At 47.6% G+C, this 24,236-nt stretch overlaps 1 protein-coding gene across 3 annotated transcripts in view; it reads left to right on the forward strand.

Moving 5' to 3' along the window:
• The first annotated feature begins 874 nt into the window (after positions 1 to 874).
• LOC119443165 (protein SEC13 homolog) overlaps positions 875 to 24,236 on the forward strand; it is a 57,219-nt gene continuing 33,857 nt past the window's right edge. Inside the window, exons 1-7 of one of the 3 annotated variants that reach the window (XM_049662631.1) lie at positions 875 to 1,021; positions 1,143 to 1,255; positions 1,461 to 1,505; positions 1,577 to 1,844; positions 1,900 to 2,033; positions 12,698 to 12,831; positions 22,886 to 23,062. In XM_049662631.1, the coding sequence (XP_049518588.1) occupies positions 1,253 to 1,255; positions 1,461 to 1,505; positions 1,577 to 1,844; positions 1,900 to 2,033; positions 12,698 to 12,831; positions 22,886 to 23,062 (761 nt within the window). In that variant the 5' untranslated portion in view covers positions 875 to 1,021; positions 1,143 to 1,252. The remainder of the gene's footprint in view (positions 1,022 to 1,142; positions 1,256 to 1,460; positions 1,506 to 1,576; positions 1,845 to 1,899; positions 2,034 to 12,697; positions 12,832 to 22,885; positions 23,063 to 24,236) is intronic. The other 2 variants (XM_049662629.1, XM_049662630.1) reach the window with 2 other exon arrangements.

Genomic DNA, 24,236 nt, shown 5'->3' on the forward strand with positions numbered 1-24,236 from the left:
GACCGTTGCGCCGCCTACACCGCTTGAAACACGTGCACTTGTTTATCTTTCACCGCTGATCAGATTCGACGATCGCCGACTGTGTTCGTTCGTCGCTATCGTCGTGCTCCTCGCCAGTCGGTAGACGCTTCTCGGGCGAAAATGGCGATGGAGCGTGATCGTAAACAAACGCAGCCAGCGCCCGGGGGCTCGACAGTCCACGTGATGCCATTAGGCCAATACCGAGGCGGCGTCGGCCTCGGACAGGGTGTGCGAGGAGGCGGCGGCATTCTTCAAAACGTGACGCTACTTTTTTATATAGGGGTTTTACCGCACACCATTTCCTTCCTCCATGCCGCACACCGACCAGAGAGAGAAAGAGAGAGAGAGAGAGAGAAAATGATGATTAGGCGAGCCACGTCATCGAGGTGAGACCACGCCCCTGCACGGATTTGTTGTGAAAACAGTCGCACCCTCCGTCAGTGCTCACACCCACTACAGAAAGAGATTTACCATAGAGTTTCTAAATAGTAATATGAAACTCTATGAGATTTACCATAGATAGAGTGTACTAGATTGATGATCCCAATTTAGTGCACTCTACCATACAGTTGTGAGTTTTTACCACGGTGTAAGAATTTCTTACACCGTGGTTTTTACTGAATGAACTATAGAGATATCAGCCACCCTAATATCATAGTGAAAAACTCTATGAGATATATCTATACAATGCCTCCTAAAAAAAAAAAAAAGTTTTTTTAGGAGGCATTGATCTATAAAACCAACAGTGTTGCTTGCTGTGAAGCGGTGCCCGCTATCAGCGTCTCCCACTATGAACCGATAAAAACGCGGATCATCGGGCAGACTATATATAGTCGAGAAAGAAAACGACAGGAAGCTCCGCGTGCCACCACAGAACGTGCCGCGTTCCTGCGTGAGCACGCTCAAGTGTTCCATCGCTGAGGAACAGCGGTCGTGTCGCACTGCCCGATTCCCAAGATCGGGCACGGGTAGTCGTCCGGGACCAGGCACCGATTTTTGGGTCCGTAGCCATCACTTAATTGCGTTTAGACCTGATATTTACCGTGCCTAGGGTGAGCCTGGCGCCTACAGAAATCTCTGTTCGAATGTCGTTCGTCACGGCTCTTTTGTACTCTCTGCAGTTCCTCTGCTCGCCGGTGGCGGTGCTTCGGAGCGCGCCTGCAACGCGTCGTGTGCTTGGAAAACCACCAGCCTTTAGAGCCTGAGAACCGGTGCCTGGAAACTTGAAAACATGGTAATCCTGCTGACACCGTCATTTCAGTCAATCTGAGCTTCCAGGATTGAAGAATACCACTAGGATGCGCCAGCTAGCGGTCGACGAGGCCTAATAAGTCGATGAATTTACAAATCTTCAGGCCAACTGCTATTTGGACAAACGTCACCAATTGCTTTCACACCGCCAAAGCGTAATACGTACCGTAATTCATTTTTACTTTCAGGTGTCTTTACTACAGACCATCGACACAGCGCACGAGGACATGATTGTAAGGCCAGTTTCACTTGCGATTTTGTGCGTATTGCGTGAGTGATTGACTAGAGCGACTTTTGTGTTCAGCACGACGCCCAGATGGACTACTACGGCATCCGACTGGCGACCTGTTCGTCCGACCGCTCCGTCAAGGTGTTCGACATCCGCAACGGGACTCAGAAGTTGGTTGCCGACCTGAAAGGCCACGAGGGACCCGTGTGGCAAATAGCCTGGGCTCACCCGATGTTCGGAACGGTGCTTGCTTCCTGCTCGTACGACCGCAAGGTGATCCTGTGGAAGGAGACGGACGGCGTCTGGTCCAAGTTGGAGGAGTTCAAGAACCACGACTCTTCGGGTAAGTCCGGCCCATCCCCTGTTCACGCTGTCTGATGCTTTTTCACTCGCTACAGTGAACTCCATCTGCTGGGCTCCCCACGAATTTGGGTTGATGCTAGCTTGTGGCAGCTCGGACGGTGCCGTATCCATCGTGAGCACGTCGGGAGACGGCTCCTGGGAAAGCCAGAAAATCAACAATGCTCACACGGTAAGTCGACAATTTTTATCTTCAAAGCTTGGTCCACGAGGTTGAGGCGAACATTATGTTGTTTTACGTCGCTATATAACTGTTATCCTCTCTTCCGCTGCTCCTATACTAGTACTGCAGTACCTAAAGGGTTTGATACTGCTGTGTGGTGGACATTGCAATTTGCTCATTCATGCGTCATAGGTGCTCCAGCTTAACAGGGCATCATATGAAGTAAGCATTCTCTTTACTTGAATTAACACAAGAGCAACAGCTTCGGGAACAATTTTGGTATGTTCATATGCTCAGCTGCCAATAATTGCACATTCAGCTGGTCGATTTCGAGCACTCGCGGTGAGATTTACATTCGGCTGTTAAAAATTGAATGCTTGGAACACATTGCCTGGTTCATTCAAACTGCCACACTTGAGCTTGGAGGTGCTGCCACCTTCAACCTGGGAGTGCGAACGAAATCCTACAGAAACTCGATCACGTGGCCACTTCAATTGCTCTGGGAGCACCTAGCATGTTCAGCGAGGGCAGCATTTCTCTGGCTCCAATCTCGAGAGGGCTCCGCGTTGCTGCAAACCAAGTTGGAACCAGTTTAATGTTCCATAAATTCTATTTTTCTTTTACCCTTATTGAGTTCCATAGGTTCAAATCTTTTAAATGTATTTTTATTAGGTACGTAACAAATATATGTGCTGCTGTACTGTCCATACTAGCACATCAGGCAAGTCTACAGCACAATATAAAAAAGTAGATGACAGTGCCTGAATGACATGCCCGCCAAACTGTGATTGGCTCTATGCAGCTGTTAAAAGGGTGTTAAATGCAAGGAGACATACCGATGTGCACAACCGGATGTTTCGCTCTATCATGCACAACATTTATACCAAAAACTTCTAGGGTGTGAGGCATTGTGTGTGCCAAAGGCAGGTTGAGCTCGGCGTTGTCGGCACTTCCTTTGTCATACTTTTTATGGCAGTGTTGCGTGACTGTAAAAATTGAATCGCTATCCTGGGTTTATGCTGTTCTTAGCACACCTTGATGACAGCATGAGAAATATGTATGAAAATAAAGTGCTGAAATTCCCTCACTGACGACATATTGTAGCATCACACTGTCACATGATGCTGTAGAGTTGCATGATATGTCCTTATTGGACATTTTCATGCTTTTTCTGTTCTTGGCTAGTCCACTAGTTAATGACAATCTATTTTTTAATCAAATTAGCAAATTCCCTATGAAGCTCAAAGTAATGTGAACTTTAGTACAGCCTTCTGGGGTTGGTATGTCACTATGCAATCCACTAGTGTTGAGGATTGGGCGAGTTGGTATTGCATTTTCTAACTGGTACAGCGCAACAAGGAAATGAAGAAACAGCCGAGCCGGCCAAAGGAAGGAACAGAGCGCCGACTTCCAACTAGTTTTATTGGCAGATTGCGTGAAATACGGAACCGCAAGAAAGCATCGGACAGTAGCGTCGTAACATGTCGCAAAACGTCACACCGAGAGGCCCACACTATAAGTTACAGAACACGTGCAATTCTTTCATGCATGGTTGAACTGATCAAGAAATCTTACTACCTGTGAAGATAGGCACAAAGATGGCACGCCAACAAATGTGCTGCCAGTCCTGTCGCACACGTGCTGCCAGTCCTGACAGGATTTCCTGTCTCGGGAAATCCTGTCATCATGCCATGCAGCGCAGTTGAGCTAAGTTGATCGGCTTTTGTGCACTGGGTACCCGGCTACACTACTGTCTGCTATATCTGAAAAGCTATTAAAGCCGATAAAGGACAATAACTCGGAGGCCCAATAAAGAAATGATCAAAAGAGACCATATTTGCATAATGTCTCCCACAGATTAAACAAGATTGGCCAAAAGGTTAGCATGGAAGTAGTGTTTTCTGCGCGGGATAAGCTACACATGCTTTGTAAAGCTGTAAATTCACTCCACCCACGCCCCACTGTATTCTACCAAGCACAAGAATGCCTTGCGTTGTTGGGGTGGTTTATTCAATTGCACTATCATGTGGGAGGAGGCCGAACTGGTCGTTGCCTCAATGAAAGGCTAAAAGAACATTATTACAATGTCCACCGAGCAATTCAGGGACATATAGGAATTCACTGCCGTGATTGTGGATGCGCGCCTAATTTTGATCGGTGTGAAGTGCTGCTAACACTCGTGAATCACATGTGTTGGTGTGCCATCTTTGTGCCTATCTTCACAGGAAGTACGATTTCTTGATCAGTTCAACCATGCATGAAACAATTGCACTGCACGTGTTCTGTGACTTATGATGGTGTGGGCCTCTCTCGGTGTGACGTTTTGTGACGTGTTACGCTATTGTCCGATGCTTTCTTGTGGTTCCGTATTTCATGCAATCTGCCAATAAAACCAGTTGAAAGTAAGCACTCTGTTCCTTCTTTTGGCTGGCTTGGCTGTTTCTTCATTTTCTAGTTGTGCTGTACGAGTGAGAATCGCTATGTAAGGCTTAAAACGAGAAAAGATGAAAGCAGGAGCCAACTGTTGTGTTTGCCTGTGTTCAGCTGTGTTCAGTTTGCGGGTTGGCAACCTCTCTACGATAGTACTAGTGTAGTCAACCTTGTGCGTGACGGGTGTAGGGTATATAAGGCCCTGACCGGAAATAAAAGCTCTTTGTTGTTTCGCCGTTACAACAGTAGTTTCGGGCTCGCCTTCGCCCGGTGTCTTTTTCTTCGCGCCATCTTGCATTGGTGCGGAATACAACATAAAATGGCGACGAGGTAAAACAGCGAGTTCTTCAAGATCGATGCACGCCTGCACTCATCGCCCAGAAGCTTCATCAAGCTCAAGGATGCGAGCTCGAGTTGCGTCGCCCAATCCAGCAGTCTCCGTCGTTCGCGACACCGCTTCGGCAAGTTAGGCATCGCAGCGCTGCCGTGTCGCCCGCTACTCTTTTCACGCCTGCGCCTCACTTTACGCCGGTAAGCCATGGCTGCCTTATTCAACTGCAACCCGCCGCCTCCTCCGTTTCTTGCTACGCCGGGTCCTGCATCAGTACCGTGGAGACAATGGAAGCTTGCGTTTCTCAACTACTTGGAGGCTATCGGCGGCGAGGACCTCACGCAGCGACGCAGAAAAGCTATCCTACTGAATGCACTAGGCTTGGAGGGGCAGTGAATATATTACAGTTTGGCGCCACTTACTGCGTCGGAGCTCATCAACGTACATATGACGACTGAGCCCGACTCTGATGTTTTCGACGAGGCAATTTCACTGCTTGACAAGCATTTCGCAACAAGCATAAACGAGTTGATGGAGCGACACCGCTTTCGACAGCGTCGTCAGCTGCCGGGTGAGCCCTTCGAAGCTTATGCCGCTGCACTGCGCGAGCTAGCCGCAAGCTGTGATTTCGGTGATCAAATGGAGAAAGCCGTACGAGACCAGCTACTGGAGGGGTCGACATCGCAACAAATACGTGAACGTCTGCTTTTTGAGGGAACAAGCCTTGCGCTGAGCTGCGCTGTGGAGCTTGGCAAGCACATCGAACAGACTCGACATGAACTTAAGGAACTGTCAGCTGATTCCGTGGTGCAAAGAATAGTTGACAAGCCTGAACGTAGGAGTGCAAGTGGATTTTCGGCGTGCTACCGTTGCGGGTCAACCGAACATCGAGCGAATGCAAGAGAATGCCGTGCTAAGAAGGTGAAATGCCGAAACTGCAACAAAGTTGGACATTTTGCGTCTGTGTGCCGTTCAAGACGCCCAGGTGAGTCTCAGGGCAACACCGAAAGCAAGAACACTCCTGAAGCGACGAATGCTATCTCTGTTCTCAACCTCAGCACTGAAGGTATGCGAGGGAAAGGAATTTACATCGATGTCAATGTTAACAATACTACTCTGAGCCTCCTCATCGACACAGGGTCGTCTGTCTCTCTGCTTAACGAAGCAAGCTTTCAAGAACATTTCTCCGGCTGTTCAGTTACGGATGCTAAAGTGAGGCTGGTCGACTACTCAAAGCAACGGATTGCAGTCAAGGGATGCTTTCTGGCGAACGTAGCCTACAAGCAGGTTCAAACCTGTGTTCTTTTTCACGTCGTGGAACGTGGTACATCGCTTTTGGGACTGGGTGCCATACTGAATCTCCAACTTTGCATTGAAGGGGATACGCTGTCGTGTCTACAGATTCACAGCCTTCATCGTTGCTGCCAGCCCACCTGCGTGGTGAATTTTCGCACCTTTTCTCTGGTAAACTTGGCCAGGTCAAGGGTTTTGCGCACGAAGTCAAAGTTCGTCCCTCGGTCAAGCCTGTAGCTGCCAAGCTACGACGGTTACCGCTTGCTCTCCGTGAACGTGTGTCTGCCGAATTGCGCCAACTGGAACTGTCGGGCATCATAGAACGAGTTGATGCGGCCGCATGGGTATCGGCGATCGTTGTTGTGCAGACACCCAATGGGACGATACGCCTCTGCGTTGACCTTCGAGAAGTGAACAAGGCCATCATAGTGGATGGGTTCCCTCTCCCCCACACGGAGGAACTGCTGCACCACCTGGTAGGTGCAACTAGATTTTCAAAACTGGATTTGAAAGCTGCGTACCATCAGCTGGAACTGACACGTGAAAGTCGTGAACTAACAACATTTGTGACTCACGAAGGCCTTTTCAGATTTAGAAGAGTATGCTTTGGCCTTGCATCTGCACCTGCAGCTTTCCAGAAGTTGATGTCATCCATACTGAAAGGGTGCCAAGGGGTACTGTGTTACATAGATGATGTGGTAGTATGGGGAAAAACTGCCAGTGAACACGATGAGAACTTGCGAGAAGTTCTGAAACGGATCTCCAATGCAGGTCTCACACTGAATGAAAATGTGTTTTTGATGTGGACCAAATATCCTTTTTGGGTCATGTAGTGAGTAGTGAGGGCATCGCACCCATGCGCTCAAAGGTTGAAGCAGTCACCCAGGCAGCCGTGCCAAAAGATGCACCAGCGTTACGATCGTTTTTGGGACTCGCAGGATATTACGCCCGTTTCGTGCCACACTATGCGGACGTTGTAGAACCGCTCAGGAAACTATTGCGCAAACAGCAAGCGTTCGTATGGGACGAAGCCGCACAGCACAGCTTTGATGCAGTCAAAGCAGCGTTATCGTCATGCAGCGTGATCCACATGTTCGATCCAGAACTGCCGGTGGTTGTGACTACGGATGCCTCCGACACAGGACTGGGCGCTGTACTGCAGCAGCAAGTAGGGAAAGAGCTGCAAACGGTAGCTTTTGCATCCCGGTCATTGACGTCTGCCGAACGCAAGTATTCTGCGGGTGAAAAAGAGGCCCTCGCGTGTCTCTTCGCGTGTGAACACTGGCACGTCTACTTGTGGGGCCGGCGATTCCTTCTCCAAACCGATCATCAAGCGCTGGTGACATTGCTGTCGTCGGGAGGTGCTGGTAGAAGGCCACTACGAATTGCAAGATGGTCTGCCAGACTTTTGTATTATAACTTTGACATTGTGTACCAAAAAGGAAGTGATAACGTAGTGGCTGATGCCTTGTCCAGGCTAGCTGTGACCTCTGCAGCTGAGCCAGAGTTGGACGAAGAGGTGGTGTCCGTAGGTACTGTCTTGTATCACCAAAGGGCAGCTTCAAGCAGCTACAGCTGAGAGTGAAACCTTACAGACTGTGATTAAATACATTGCTTCTGGATGGCCTGCCAAAAAGATTTTAGGCCCAGAAGTAAAGCCCTGCCATGAGGTGAAGGAGGAACTCTCAGTGATAGACAAGATAGTGTTCAGAGGGGACAGAATTGTTGTGCCTGAAACTTTGACATCCGAGTTGGTGGTGTTCGCGCATGACACGCATCCAGGCATCACACGAACAAAGCAAAGACTTCGAGAGAAATTCTGGTGGCCACGAATGGATACGGAGGTGGAACACGCAGTCAGAAGTTGCCACATTTTCCAAGCAGCTGACAAGTCGGCAAAACCGACTAATGCACCCCTGCAGCCTGTTGCGTTCCCAGAGCTGCCATGGCAGAAGCTCGCCATTGATATTGTAGGCCCCCTCAACTTGCAGCAGGCAAGTCCGAAGTTTGTAATAACTCTCGTAGACTACCATTCTAAGTGGCCAGAAGTTTACTTCGCAAATACAGTGACGTCTGAAGTTGTCATCGACTTTTTAGCTGATGTTTTCAGCCGCGAAGGCTACCCGGAGGAAATAATTTCTGACAACGGACCCCAGTTTAAATCCCAGGTATTTGAAAATTTCCTTAAGGAGAGGGGAATCAAGCATGGTGTCTCGTCCGTATCTTACCCCCAAGCCAACGGCTTGGTGGAAAGATTCAACAGAAGCCTAAAGGACTTCATTCAACTCTGTTTTGGAAGGCAGATGTGTCCAGTCGACTGTAGTGGAATATCTGGCCGTGTACAGAGCAACGCCGCATTCTACTACAGGAGTTTCCCCGTCTGTGTTACTTCACCGCCGCCAGCCCAGGACTCGCCTCGACATTGTGGGCTTGCCGTCCAAGGAGTTCTTCCAAGAGCCTGCATTGGCCATGCGCCGGCTGCGTGCCCGTGTTCAGGCAAAGCAGATGTCAATGAAGACTTACACAGACGAGAGGCGAGCGGCGAAGGCTCCGAAGTTCCGGGAAGGAGATTATGTGAGAGTTCGTACCCAAGCAGCGACGGGAAAGGCGGGACTATCCTACTCCAAGCCCCGACGAATAGTCAAGCAGCTAGGTCCAAACTCTTTCCGCTTGGAGGATGGGCGTACATGGAATGCGTCGAAGTTGGTGTCTGTTCCAGAGCAGTGTCAGATCGGGAGGAACCAGCAGTCGCCGAGCGCCCTTCCCACTGAGGAATACCCCGACCCGTGTGGTGCGGACGACTCGCAACTGCCTCTGCAGGCAACCACGCCTACGAGATCACCGCCTTTATCAAGTTCATGTCAACCCCCTAACAGTCCTTCAGTGGTGACGTCAAGAGGACCCTCGACTAGGGACCGACGGCTTCCGTCACGGTTCCGGGACTTCTATTTGTGACTTCATTTTTTTTTGCGAAGGGGATGATGTTGTGTTTGCCTGTGTTCAGCTGTGTTCAGTTTGCGGGTTGGCAACCTCTCTACGATAGTACTAGTGTAGTCAACCTTGTGCGTGACGGGCGTAGGTTATATAAGGCCCTGACCGGAAATAAAAGCTCTCTTTGTTGTTTCGCCGTTACAACAGTAGTTTCGGGCTCGCCTTCGTCCGGTGTCTTTTTCTTCGCGCCATCTTGCATTGGTGCGGAATACAACACCAACGTTTGGCCAAGCGGACTTAGTCTTTTTCAAGTCCACTTGTTGAAATGTTGGCTCCTGCTTTCATGTTGTTCTCCTTTTGGTCATCTTAAATTTCCATCTCCCGCATGCCCCATGTTTTCTATTTAAGGCTTAGCATCACAGGTATGCTGTTACAAAGAAAGCAGTAACAATAAGTAAGGAGCTCGTGCAGCAGAGCAGACTGATGGGCTTGTTGGTAATCATACATAGTGCAAATGGCATGCAATAATAAGCTTAATTAGCAGAACATAATTGGAAAAGCAACACAAAATAAGAGATACAGTAGTTCTGTGGTGCGTGTTCTGATATTTTGAGAAATGATTCACAATTGACGTGGGAGCAACGCAACACGACAGGGACCAAGAATAAGACGACACAATCGCAGCGCTAACTTTCAACTAAAAGCTTTATTTGATTGCACGTGTTATTTATGCAATGACAGCAAATCAATAATAAAATCAAGGAGACAAACATATATACAGTACAGTAACCACACATGTCGTCACGCTAATCTCAGTGCACCTGGTCATTTCACGGCAAGGATTCTAGATACCTCTTTCTCCGATAAGGCCAAAGAAGGAACGCTCACACATGTTTGTTTCATTTTGTCGATTTCATAGGCATCAATTATCTCTAGTCATTCTGCTCTGGGCCCTACTTGATGACATGTGTGGCCGAAGGCATTGACAGAATGGGAGTGATCCTATTTCAAAATACTGCCAGGGCATCAAGTGAGCAGTTTTTTGAGCTCCTTTCCTTTTATGTTAACTCGACTTATGCAACGTGCAATGGGAACATTGTGAGACAAAAAAAAAACGGCATTTGCATAGGGTCATGCATCGCTCCATGCTTGAGTGATCTATTTCTAGCAAAGCGCAACTGAGCCCTTGATGAGCGGTTGACTCATAAGGGTGTTGTTGCTGTGTTCAGATTCGTAGATGACTAATTGTGACCTATAGTGAAGCTAACAAATTTGACTCTGTGGTTTGAGAAACGCTTTTCATGTTTACGTCGGAGTTATCCCCTCTGTTGCTGACGCATGAAGTGCTTAAAGACAACTTCATAAGATTTTTAGACTTAGGATTGTACATTCTCAAGAGGCATGTGCTGGGGCTAGGAACCTAGAGGCACCAAGCCTGTACTTTCATTTGCTTCTGCCCACTCGAAATTGGTGAAACGTGCCGTGATAAGTTTGTGTTTGCAAAATTCATTGATGAAGTCTTGTCAGCATAAGCTTGAAACAAGCTTGTAAGCTTGTGGGCCCAGGCTGAACTCAGTCTAAGGGACTCTGGATATCCTCTGAGCCTGTTGACTGTCGTAGCTGAAAGCGTGAGTAGGAAGGGTAGGGCAAACTTCACTGAGCGGACCAACCTCACTAAAACAATGTGGCCGTGGTTCCATACATGCGCACCATTTCGCATAATTTGCAAAGGATAGCGAGGAAGGCTGGCGTGGACGTTGTTTTTTCCGCTCCCGAACAGTTGCAGGGGCTCTGCAAGAAAGTTAATGCGGATAGGAGAGAGAAGGCCGATTGTGTCATAAACCACCATGAAAAACCTGTGGATTGCATTCAAGGTTTTGTATATTCCATCCCTTTCTCATGTAAGTGTGTGTACATAGGTCAAACATGCCGGTGCCTCAGCCAGAGAGTTGAGGAGCACCAGTACAACGTCAAAAAAGCAGTGTCAGGCCATCTAGGAATCCACTGCTTGAATTGCGGCTGCGCCCCAGTCTTCCAAAACGCGACCATTATAAGTAGGGCCCAAGGCAGAATGACATGAGAGATAATTGAAGCCTATGAAATCGACAAAGTGTAAGAAACGTGTGAGCTTTCCTTTTTTGACCTTATCGGAGAAAGACGTATCTAGAATCATTGCCGTGAAACGACAATGGTGCGCTGTGATTAGAGTGATGACACGTGTGGTTGCTGTACTGTCTTTATTTGTTGGTCTCCTTGGTTTTATTATCGATCCGTGGTCATTGTATAAATAACATGTGCGATCAAATAAAGCTTTTGGTTGAAAGTTAGCGCTGTGTATGTGTCTTCTTATTCTTGGTCCCTGTCGTGTTGCGCTGCTCCATGTCTATTATGAATCCAAACCAACTAGCCCGGCAACGTGCCCTAGTGAGAAATGATTGTAGAGAGAAATAAAGAATATGAGATAAGTCCTCTTATTATGGTATATCTCCCATGAAATCGCATGCTATAGCAGTTTTGTACTTGTGCTCGCATCTTTTTGTTGACAGGCACGTAATCCTTAATTGTTGGCAGTGTTTGTCTTTTCTGTGTACAATGTTTGTGCCATACATGCCTTACATCAGCTACAGTTTCTATCTGGCTGTTTCATTAATTGCTTGTGTTAATAGTATGACCACTTTGATAATTAATAGCCATGTGGCTTCTTGTGTACATCAGTGTTGCAGAGGTAAGCTGTATGTTGCTGTGGCAGTTCTAACATGTGCACTTGACAGGCATTTGATCGGGAAGCTTTTCGGCCTATGCACCCATGTGGTAGCATTTTCAGTGTTTGCTTACTAACACGAAGAATGTTCCTACAATAATGCCCATCAGCAATTTACTGTGTATACTCGGGGACAACTTTCATTGGCATTGCAGGGAAAGCTATGGGACTGAAGCTCCAGCTGTATGTATGTGTGGAAGAGTTCCCTAAATTCATTAATAATTTTCACATTTACCTAGCTGAATTAAATTTTACTTGATTTATTATGTTAATAATGCTATGAGAAGCTGTACATGATATATAACTTGTGTTTTTTGAAAAAGAATTCCTTACAATAATTTTTTTCTTTCTCAGATCCCACAACATTTTCTGAACACATGTTCTGTTCAGTAAACAGGGTGCAGCATCATGGACAACCGAGCTGAGGGGTGCTTATGTAGACATATCTGACAAAAAAACCTTTGATGCGAATGTAGTTCTCACTCACAAATGTAAGAGATCTAGGTGTGGCATTTTCAACAGCAAGATCAATATTTTGTCAAATGTTTTTAAACATCCAGGGTTTTATCGGAGGTTGTGAAGACTGGCAATGGGCATACGCAGCATGTAAAGAAAAGCGAAACTGGCGCCGAAAGCAGCTGCCACACTACATAGTAGACACGATTGTGCAGAAGCTCCGCCCCCTCTAGCCTTTGCTTCACTGCCAAGATAAGTTATCCCCGAGTATAGTACCATCAGTGTAAGGACAGTTGTTTTTTGAGAAGCATCATTTATGCGAGCTTAGATGCATCCTGTCTTCATGTGGAAGTGGATAGCGTTTCATCCCTATGGGTGTGTCAGCTAGCAACCTTTGCTGATCTAGACATGGCCACTGCACTACAGGGTTCAATGTGAACCATTTTTATAGCGTGTGGTTGCCTTCTGCAGATTGGTTGCAATGCTGTCAGCTGGGCCCCTGCCCAGGCCAAAGCGTCGGCTGAAATTTCCCTTGAGGACTCCAAGGCCCTGAAGCGCTTTGTCACTGGTGGCTGCGATAACCTGGTGAAAATTTGGAAGTTCTCGTAAGTGTTCACTGAATCCCAGTTCAGCAAAGCCTTATTTGCAGCGAGAAACTGACACTTATGTCATAGTTCTTCAAGTTGCACTTGCCATGCTTTAGCAGTGCACTTTTTATTCAAGGGTATCTGAACTTAATGCCAAAAATCCAGAAAAAGTTGTGCAAATTAGAACATAGCCAAGAGCCATTTTTGCGAAAGGAGAGCTTACTATGGCTGTTTTGCCGAGTCATGCTGCTAACAACCATGCTGCAGTCGCATAAGTTGCCTTTTGGCAGCTAGAAAGTCTTCATTAGCAATTATGACTATGGGACCTTGAAATTTTTAAGATCGTTCAGTTCCTTGACTATATCCCAGAACTTATTATTGCTTGCCCATGAAAGTAAATTGTTCCCATGGGCATGCACTCTTGTGTAAGAGCAGCATCCCTAAATTATAGCCAGAATGTATAGGAAAAAAATAGTGCTCAAGCTTTTTCAAGCGCGTACCTCGCCAGCTACAGCTGCCCACCCCTATCTCTTCGTGGTACCGATGCGGCACACACGTGTGTCTCCTGTTCAGTTGACGATTCGCTTGTTGACTTAATTGTTGGCATCATCACTAGATTAGTTTCTCGGTGCCTTTCTGGCCACGCTGGTGTCACGCAGGGCTTTCCATGCCTTGTACGTATGCTGTCACTCCTGCACTGCCTCCAAAGCACATTAACTGCAACGTTGCATTCATGTTGCAAACATTGGGCGTTTTCCACTGTGCAACCTTATGTGCAGAGTGGCACACTGTACCTGAGGAAGCCCTCACTTTTGAACGGCACGGTATTGACACAGCATCTCAGCCTCCTCTTTGATTGTTTGGGCAGTCATGGATTTAGCACCGATGAAATTTGTATCCTGGCACCTCCCAGGTTGTCCTGTAGTGCCATGCTTATGTGTTCGTGCAATCTGTGTATGCCAAAAAGGGCGTCACTTATGGTATCATCACTGTACATACAGTGGGAAAACTCAATTATGTTCCTCGCCGTTGTTTTCCTTGCTGCTAACTTGTGATTTCACGATGCCGACCTAAAGCCCATTGACTTCTGTGTTTCCATTAGATATGTCATCATTCTATAATGTTCCCTCATCTTGTGTTGTTTGACTGCAGTGGTCAAGTAAATTTAGTGCTGCATTCGCTCACTTTGCTACGAAGATGTTTTGGTTTCTTCCCTACAGTGCTCTGAAAAAGGCTAAAATTATTCCATGTGTGCTCTGAAAAAAGGCTAAAATTATTCCATGTGTGTTAATTTTCAACTTGCATCAACATTTTGTGTAATTTATTTTGTTGTGTTTGCCACGGTTCACCACGATTTTATTCAACTATGCACTGTCTTGCTCTGTCTCCCGACTGTGACCTCCTTCTGCATTATATGTATTTTTAATCAATGTGTCACATATATTCTGATAATACAGTTAAACCTGGATATAACGAAATTGACAAATTCCCGAAAAACTTCGTTATAAAGAGGATTTCGTTATATGCAGGTTCGGCCCGAAAATTCGAAAAAGAAACTCTTACCGTATTTACTCGATTCCAATGCGCCCTCGATTGTAACGCGCACCCGTTTTCCGTTTTCGTCGAAGGACTCATCCTTGGAATTTCACACCAGGTACGTACTGGATGCGTGGACGCGTGTCGTTTCGCACAAGCGCGAGGCATCGGAAACGAAGAGCGAGCGTCACGATGGCATCGTAGCGTTGTATAGTGTTACAGTAGAAATCCGCTGTTACGTTCCCGGGTGCTGCATTTTCCCGGCTGTTACGTCGTTTTTGGCCGGTCCCGGCACAGCTCCCAAAGAACCCAATGCATTGGTAACCCCAAGGGGTTACCCCGCTGTTGTGTCCACGCTGTTGTGTCGCAACTGTGGGACTGTTCCCGCATCGTACGTTGCGAACTGCCAGCCTGCGCCGGCCTGAGCGGCCATTTTGACTTTTCATGTCGCTTGGCTTGGTGACTTGACGATGGCATTGGCCGCCCAAAGTGCTGGGGGCGACAACTATGACGTATTTTCGGTTTCCGCCAGCAAACGTATGGCCCTTGAGATCCGTATTTGCTATATAAAGATGGTGTCTATGACGCGTTGTGGCCCTAAAATTGGTTTTGGCTCATAGATGTTCCATATAAAGTCCAAACGCGATAATGCAGTCGCCACATGCCGTATGTTTTATGTGCGAGTGAAAACGTGCGAGGGGAGCCGACGACCGCGTCTAAATCACGTGCGCGCACGAAAGAAAAGCAGGGAGGAAGCGTGCCTTCTTCCGTTGCGCTCGAGGCACTGGTGAGGGAGGGGGGGTAGCGGGCGGCGTTGTACTGTACTCTGGCATCAACTGCGTACTGCGCGGCGGCAGGCGGTCGCGCAGGCCGTATCTTGAAAGCGATCTGCATTGGGGCAGAGTCTAGGCAGTGTAGGTGCGTCGGTGGCTCGTAGCTTTGTGCGTGCTGTGCGTTCTTCGCGCTCAGATTGCGTTGAAGCGATAGACAACAGCACGAAGGTCACTTCGCTCGCTTCTGCAGCGGCGCTTCCACACGCCACCAGCGTTTGACAGCGCTAGTTCTTCGCTCGTAGAGTGTGACGTGCCACAGCGTCTGCCAGCACGTCGGCAACATCAACTGGAAAAGGGGAGTACTGGCTTGGCAGGCTAGGCCAGCTGCAGCAAGCGGCAGGACCGGGTTTCAATGAAGGGAGGGGGAAAGGTTAAAGGGCAACTCCGGCGATTTTTTGACCATGTCGAGCTAATAAAATATTTATGTTCCCGAGGCCCTCCTGTGACTCACCTGATAGGAGAATTGTTCCGCAAATTCGAAAATAATTTTAAATAACCAAAAAAGCGCAAAAACGAAACCGAAACCTGAGCAAGCAGCCGAGCGAACCTCTGCGTGTGACGTCACGAATGTATCACCGGCGGGGAAGGCGCGCAATGCATGCTAGTCTCGCCCGCGGGGTGAACGAAACCGGCGAAGAGCAGACGCTCAGCTTATTCGTGACCGCGCCGGACCTTCGGGGACCTTCGGGTGACATTGCATGTAAGCTGCACCACCTATTCGGATCTGTCAAACAGTGGCAGTTATGATTCAGAAGAATTCAATAGCCACGAATCGCCGTCCTCCACCACTAGAGCCAGCACCCATGCGCAACATATCGCCCTGCGACATGAAGACCAAGGGTAGCCCTAACCACTGATATACGTGCTGCTTGCTATTTTAGGAATTTTACCCCTCTCGGGGAACCGCTTCGCATGCTCACTGTAAGATGTGGAGCACGACTTTCCGCATTTGTATCCCACAAGAACGCCGCTAACAGTCCAAAGCACCGACCGGTGCATTTGTTTACATCGGCAGGTACAGCGACCACTCGTACGTCGTTCGCTTGAGATAGCCGCTCATCGGTGACATCAGTTAATGTCAGAACATATCAAAACACGTAGATTTTGTGCATGTAGGCACCGTTACATCACTCTGGGTCGAGCTGATACGTGCGACCACGCACCTTCGGAAACAGCGAGCGGGAGACCGTAGTAGGGAAGCGTTGTGCAGTCTGCTTATCATTCTTCGATCGTATTCTCTTCATGCACACAATTAGTGTTCCGTAAAGTAGACATAGATTGGGACATTGCGCGTATGATCGTTCATTTAGAGAATGTATGTAGTTTTCTCGCGGAAACGCCGATGTTATGAAGTATGACATCGTTGGCAGCTGAACGAGACGGCAATTGTTTACGCATGCTGTATCGAAGGGGCCTCCGCTTGCTGTCCATTTGGGATACGGGGCAAACAGTGCACTTCGTAAGCTAAATAATGAGTCAGCATAACAATAGGTAATAATACACCCATGGATTTGCGTAGTCACATTTCATTTAGGGAAGCGCCGGCGAGTGCGACTGGCCGCATTCGAGAACGGCAACGTATACGGATGTTGATTGCGCGACGTGTTGTCGCTTTAGCTTTTTGAGAGGAATGGTTTATTTCAAATCCGTATGGTCAAAACTGAACTACAGAAGCAGCTTTCCTCATCCTAATAGCTTAATTAGCTTCATATCAGTGGGTCGATCTGGTCCGCCAGCAGCAGACGCACGAACTCGGCCACTGTGATAGGCTTAACCTCGGCTGAACGCGATCGGCATCGGCTCAAACTGTGTTTGCGGAAGGCGAGGGCTGAAGTTAGTGCAGCGAACAACGCAACACCGCATGCCACCCTGCATCACTTGCCCGTCCACAGGGAATGCAACTTCTCGCGACAGCAACATCTCACGCCAAGCGCTCGCTCACGATCGTCGACTCCTGCACGCTCTCGTCGCTGTCGTCTGCATCCTCCATGGTCGTCTGCATGATCCCGGCATGCTCTGCGTGGTCCATTCCTGACGTCATACACAATGTGGCCTATAACTGAGGAAGGGGTAAGGTAGGGTGCTCAAGGCAATAGATTAAATTCATTTGTAAAAAAATTGTGCAACTCTCAAGCGTACTTTTTTTAGGACATGACGGAGGTATTCAGAGGAACAGACCCAGCGAATTTCATCGACATCCGTTGACATCGAAAAATCGCCGGAGTTGCCCTTTAAGCCCGCGGCGGCAAGATCGCTGGGTCGAGGGATGCAGGCCCGCCTCGCACACGCTCGCACGCACGCACACGTGCGCTCGCTTCGCATTCCGTCGCGGCGGAGAAGGTTGCTGCTCGTGCAAAAATGACAAAATTTGGGGCGAAATCTCTAGGTTGTTGGCGGGGAAAATTCGTTATATCGAGGGGGTCTCCCGCTGCCACTTCGTTACGTAGAGGTCTCAAATACATGTGCTTCTATGGAGTAATGGCGGGGAATAGAAAAATTTCATTATATCCAGGAATTCGTTATATGGAGGTTCGTTATAAGCAGGTTTAACTGTAAATCGGAAATATGATAAATGTATACTTGCAGTTCAGCCTGTCAAGCCCTGCCTGGGGGCCCCTAAAGTCAACTTCGCTGCAATACAGCCAATCGTCAGTCCCGATAAGCATGTCTTGGCTCCCTAAAGTCAACTTTGCCATAATACAGCCATGTTATGCAATCAAGCGTATGCAAAATATTGCAGTGAAGCATATAATGAGTCGAAAAGGTCCACAGTCTCGGAATTTATAGCATGTGTCGCATGAAATGTGCACAGTCTCTGGTCACAGTACAAGTACTGAGACGTCGAAGAACTCTACTGGCAGCCACTCGGAGCTGTTTCTTGATGTTGCTGTACTGTACAGTGCTCACTGATTCAAATGATCCCGCATGGCAGCCAGTGCTTGTTTCACCATGGGCGATTGCTGGGGGGCAAAATTTATTTGCAATGCATCACAAAGGCCCTGGGTTTGATAGTGCTATACCATAATGCATCAGCTCTTGGGCCCCAGTGCTCACCAGTGGTGCATAAGGTGCTGCCAACCATGTGCTCAGAGTATCGCATTTAAATCTCTGAGCACTGTACATCTTTGTGCAGCGAGATTTTGTCGCTCCCAAGCAAGCTGAAATGTACGAAGGTGCCATAGTTTTGTGAGATAACTCCGGAGGTTTATAGCAGAACCTTAATTAAGTGCACTATGCTTGCGATGAACCAGATTCCAGCTGCTCCAGCTTCACGGTTACATGCCAGCGACAACAAATTGGGTAGCAAATGAAACTAAATGCTTCCCAAGGTTGTCGCACATGGTGTCAGGCATGCCAGTTTTTCAAGCAGATACATTGATCTTTAAAGCAAAGCTTTATATGGCTACGCGAAATCGCCTATCCACATAAAACTATCATCAGCATTCGCTCGAGTGTCATCTTCTTCGGCAGCTGGCTCGTTGTCTCGATGCGGCTGGCAGCTACTGTTCTCAGTCGTGCGCGCCTCGCACATTTTCTTGTTTACATGCAATCTAGTAGCCCGAAAACGTATCATACAATCGCAGTTTGGCAAGGTGCTGCACGTTAGTGCCAAAAGGTTGTTTTCCGGGAATGTGTGAACTGGTAAAAAAAAGTATAACTGAATTGCGTAATTTTTTTCTGTTCACGATCGCGAATGTTGGCCCCGGGAAATCGTATGTAATGGGATCGTATGAACAAGGTTCTACTGTACATGGCTACCCTTCAGGACAGTTGGTGTCATGCAGTAAAACAGGCATGCCCTCTCTTGACCATCAGCTCAGTTTTCATTTGGTAAAAAGCGGGGAAAAATAGTATGCAGTCATACTGATGCCAATGTGTACAGTTGGCCAATTTCCAACTCTCTGCTTTGATGCCTTGGCATGTGGAAGTGTCTTCTCAAACTAGAATGGTGTTAGTGTAGGTGTATCTGGAGAAGTGCTGTAAGAATGGACGGGTGTACCTTCTCTCTACACATATCCACTATGACATGAAATTGCCGTGAAGTTTGCCAGCCACTGTGCAAAGCGTACTGCACTAGGGCAAGAGTAATCTGTTGAGCAAGGCGAAATTTCTGTGAGGTGCTGGAACTTCAATGCAAATCGAAGCTGCTATAAGGTTATAAAAAAAAGAAAACTTTTCAGGCTTGCAATTCCGAAAACATTGTGAATTGGCCGTAATGCTTGCCTGGGAACTGTGCATAGATGAGTTCCAGCATCTGTGGCAGTGTGGTGGGTGCGTTGAGGCAAGAATGTCAGAGCCCCTTCAGTCGCTAGTTGTGGTGGGTGGTCAATAAATGCGTCACTCTAAGGTACTGTAGGCTACATACGTCAACATGATAGAATGATCCTTTTTGCATTGTCAAGTGCGCCGTCTGTAATTGCAAGGTAAATAAATAAGTCATGGTCGTCTTCAGCATCCAACAGGGTCGTCTTCAGTAAAGTGCTAAACAATCTAGTTTGTATTGACCCTTTTCGTGGCGATCCCGTGGGCAATGCCATATATGATCATGTGGTGACGCATCCATTGCTTGCCTCAGCTGCCTCCATTGCCCCAGTGCTTACGATGCCTGGTGCGGCTCGGGAAACCTTTGTTTCGGGAGATATCGTAGACGCTTACTGGTTGGAGGACACGAAGCTTTGGCCACAGCTTCAGAGGACACGTAAAAGCGCTTTTGGAGCTCATTAAGCTTTTTCTAAACGGCGAGCAGCGTATATAGTGCTTGTTCTAAAAGTGAGCTAAGCTAAAAAAATCAAAGCCCCTTTCTTGAATAATGCGAAGCTTTCGCCCATGCAAATTGAAATAATGTCCAAAGCCAATGACCACGCATCGAACCAAAGAAATGCTGAGCGACCCAATTCTATGCATATGTGATTTGATTGCTTGTTTAGGATTGTATTTTTTGAACGTTGAAGTTGAATGAATACGCATTTCGTTAAGTTGCATAGCCTTTATTTTAGATCATGTAGCCGTTGATTACATGCACACACTCACTTTCACGGACTGCATGCCGTTGCCGATACCCGAGATCGGCCTTACGGGCACGATTGCACTTACGTTCATGTACGGCAGCCTGTTCTTCTGCCGTGCGCTGCAGCTGCGGCCTACCCATGGTGATGGCCGGGAATGCATTGCGTGACGCGTGTAGTGCAGTGCAGATATATACAGTTCGTCTGGGTAGCGTGGCGTTGCAGTTCCCATTGTTCTTATCGGTACAACTGCGAATGTAAACTGTAGTATTCACAATTGTGGGCGCAGATTGTTCAATTTGTTCGCAGATGTGCAGATAGTTCTATTGTGTAAGTTGGCTTTCCTGCAGTACATTTTCGGTGCTCACAGATGAATCAGTGAGACATAGAAAGCTTTGCTTTAAAATGTATTCCAAGCTATCCAAACTTTCCACTTATGAATTGAATCAGGATCAGTGTGTTTTGCTCTTCGTTATTTTTTTAGCAAATACTTTGAAGCAGTGGCTTATCACATTTCTGAGTCTGGCGTTCGTCGGTGCGTCACTATCTGATTTTCTGCCTTATTGCTCGCGGGTTTGCTCAGTTGCAATAATTTCTTCTTGCTGCACTCAAGGCTTGGAACATAGCTGTTCTGTACTTTGTAATAGCTTGTAGCAAATGTGTTATTGCTAGTAACTCGCTTACCGTCGCGAAACATTCAGCTTCGACCATACGTCTGCTGTTGATGTAGTCGCTGACACCCATGGTTTGGCGCATTGATTGAAGTGTGCACCCGTTCTCACATTCTTAATACGTTGGCAATAGAGCGTGTGTAAGTTTGCGTGCAAGTTGAGGTAGATGTGTGCAGATAAGGTGCATGAAACATACTATGCCAGGAAGCGGTGCTACTCCCTTTGTCATCGTTTAACGAGCGGTACTCACTCTTGCCGACATTCCGGTGTTTTTCTTTGGAGGTTAGCGATGCAACGCTGGAAAATGAGTGAAAATATTTGTGAGGTCTCACACATGCTCTTGGGACAAAGGAACGACAACACAGTAGTGCAAACAATCAAAAGAGCATTTATTGCACCTTTCATACACTAATGCACACTAGCCGAATTACAACCAATAGAACATTCACACGGGCGCGCGACAAATCAAGTAGTCCGACTCACCGCGACCCGATAGCGAGCGAATACGTTCGCCCCATCCTATGACACCATCGCCTAGTCGTTCCCGTGTAGAGTCACGCGAACGGTGGCACGCTCGAACGATCCGTGCTCTTAGCCTCGCGCGACGGTCGCGCGAAGCGTCCGTGCGTGTTGGCCGCCGATCCCAAGCCAAAGAGGAAGCGCCGTTGACCCCTTTCTCCCAAGTCACCCCGCCGCTCGGTGGTGCCAGCATCGCGACACTCGCGCCATCTCTCGCAATGTGCCGCAACCACCACGACCGCCGTCGGCACTTAGCTATGCGGTGAAGCCGGATTACAGGAGACGCGCGAGAGTCGCGCATCCCCACATATTTTATCCTCGAGGAAAGTTGTGCATCGCGTAGGGCTGGCAACACAGGCTATCCGTATGTAGCAACGGTCCGTGAACTTGGTCACACGTATTCATTCCATTCCTTAATATGCCGGTCACTATTTTGCAGCCAACTACTGCATTCAATCCACCGCTCCACATTTTGCATCATGAATGGAGCACAGTGCGTGAGCGAAAACCCAGCTGCATTTCAGACAGCTAATCGCACAGAAACAGGGCAGAAACGGTAATGGTTTTGTATACGTGCGCTTTCGCTGAGGCAACGTGCGACGCGCCGCCTAAATTGCCATCTGGTCTGTCAAGAACAAACTGCTCCGTGAAAAGGGTCAATAGATTCATTGTTGCCAAGCACAACAAAGAGGACGTACAGTGGCGCTTCTAGCAACTATTAGTAGCACACAAATAAATAGTCCTAAAAATCCTTCACCCAAGTCACGCATGGGCCAGACAAGGAATGACAAAGACAGCAACACCATTTATTTGTCTTCCAGAATGTACTTTGGCGGACAGAGCAACTGAAAAATAGCTAGTAAAGGCCCTTTTATGCTGTTTTAGTAAGATGTTTGAACATCACTAAAGATGCTCCCCATAATATTGATTCCCATAGCGCATGGGATCTTGGAAGAAGCGTTTACTGCTTCTTTGTTGGTTCTCAAGTCTTGCTCAGTCTTTTGGTCCACATTGTAAATTGTAACACTTGGCATTTTTGAGTCCCCACGGGAAACATAAAACCATATGAGCATAAGTGTGCTGAATTGGGCTGGTTGGAGCATGTTTAAAAAGCGAGTTGAACTAAAAGATGTGCTGTGTACGTTCCCTTTACTTGGTCCAGTCTTTTGGCACTGTTTGATTCTGTTATAACACGTGAGCATAAGTGAGCCACTGCATGGACTGGTTTCATCATGTATCAACAACAGTGTGGATAATAGATGCAGCATGGACATTGCACTCCTTTTGATTGAGATCACAAAATGATTTTGATTGGGTCACACACAATGCAATCCAGCTCGTGAAGCTGCACCCAAGGCAAGGGGGCTGACCAAAACATGCCATTTTAGCAAAACTTGAGCATCCACAAAGCAGCATTAGACGTGAATTTTTTTTATTGCAGTTAGGAGAAGGATTCGCGTTGTAGTAGTATGTGTCTGGAGGTGCACTGAAACCTGCCACCTCACAGGGAGGCAGAGTCCAAATGGTGGAGGAGCACAAGCTTGAGGCACACTCCGACTGGGTTCGCGACGTTGCTTGGGCCCCGTCACCTGGTCTTGAGTCCCAGAGCACAATTGCCTCCTGCTCCCAGGACCGACGCGTCATCCTCTGGACAAGCACTGACCTGGCCACGTGGAACTTCCAGGTGTGCCTTCTTGCACTTTTGTCACACCTTGTGTAACCACTGTAGTAGTATAAAAAAAGCGTGCCAATTGAAAGTTTCCAATATGCCCCAAGTTTTTATGATATGCAAAGAAGGCTCATGGTCAGAAAATAGCATTTTCCAGGAAAACAAATATTTACCCAAAATGTTTTCCCAAAAATGTTTTTTGTGTGTAATGTTTGCAGCTAATGCACTCGAATGTCATTATAAGAAAATAGCAAACAAAACGAAGTAAAATGCATTGTTTGCTGAAATTAATACCGGGCTTTAACAAGGTAAAATTGACCTGTCAATGGATATAGAAAGCTAGAAGGGTCTCTGAACCAATACTTAACTGTTTCCCCCCACTATATTACTTTCCGCGAGGTTTGGCACTTGTTCAATGTAACAGTTCAAAATTCCCATGTCAAAATATACGTCGAGCAACAGGTCTTTGTCACCATCGCGCACAGCCATTCGCCGTCTATGGCTCACCATTGCCATCACACCTCTCCCACTGCGGCATGCCATGCAAGCTGGCACAGCGAGAGAAGTGGGATGGCCATAGTTAGCGGCTGCTTGTACGTGGCGACGTTGCGAAGCACCAGTGGATCCAATACTCTCGCTGTGGCACGCTGCGTGAACTGGCACAGCTCAGCCTGGCCTCCGATACTGCATCGGTGCCTCTGCAATCTTCGAGGTCATGAGCTGGCAGAGCCAAGTGGGCATAGTCAGGTTTGCTGACTGTGTCCAACCTCCTCACTCATGCAGCGGGGATATGTGAGCGGCGGATCAGCTGCGCAGGTCAACTTGCTGTTGTGTGCAACATGTTGCACGACCTTCGTTTGTGTCTCGGTGTGTTAGCAGGGCCAGTATAATGTAGCAACTCCTTCCATTTGATTCTAGCCACTCTCATCATTCAGTCACCTGATGCCATTCATAATGCAAGCAGATCACCGCTTTGACAAAGCGCAAAAAAAGCAATGGCCTTGGCATAGAACCGGTACGTCATCCCTCTCTATCCTCTTAGACTGTGTCACTGCTTTACCGTTTTCACAACCCATATGAACGAGCCAAGTGGAAGTGGCAGACACATTGTACGATTTAATTGTTTCGCTATACTGCAGCCTTAGGCTGTTTCACATGGTGCGATTTTGCACTGCGATTTTCGCAGCTT

This window comes from Dermacentor silvarum, chromosome 2, assembly GCF_013339745.2.
Source record: "Dermacentor silvarum isolate Dsil-2018 chromosome 2, BIME_Dsil_1.4, whole genome shotgun sequence".
In the NCBI taxonomy this organism is placed as follows: domain Eukaryota; kingdom Metazoa; phylum Arthropoda; class Arachnida; order Ixodida; family Ixodidae; genus Dermacentor; species Dermacentor silvarum.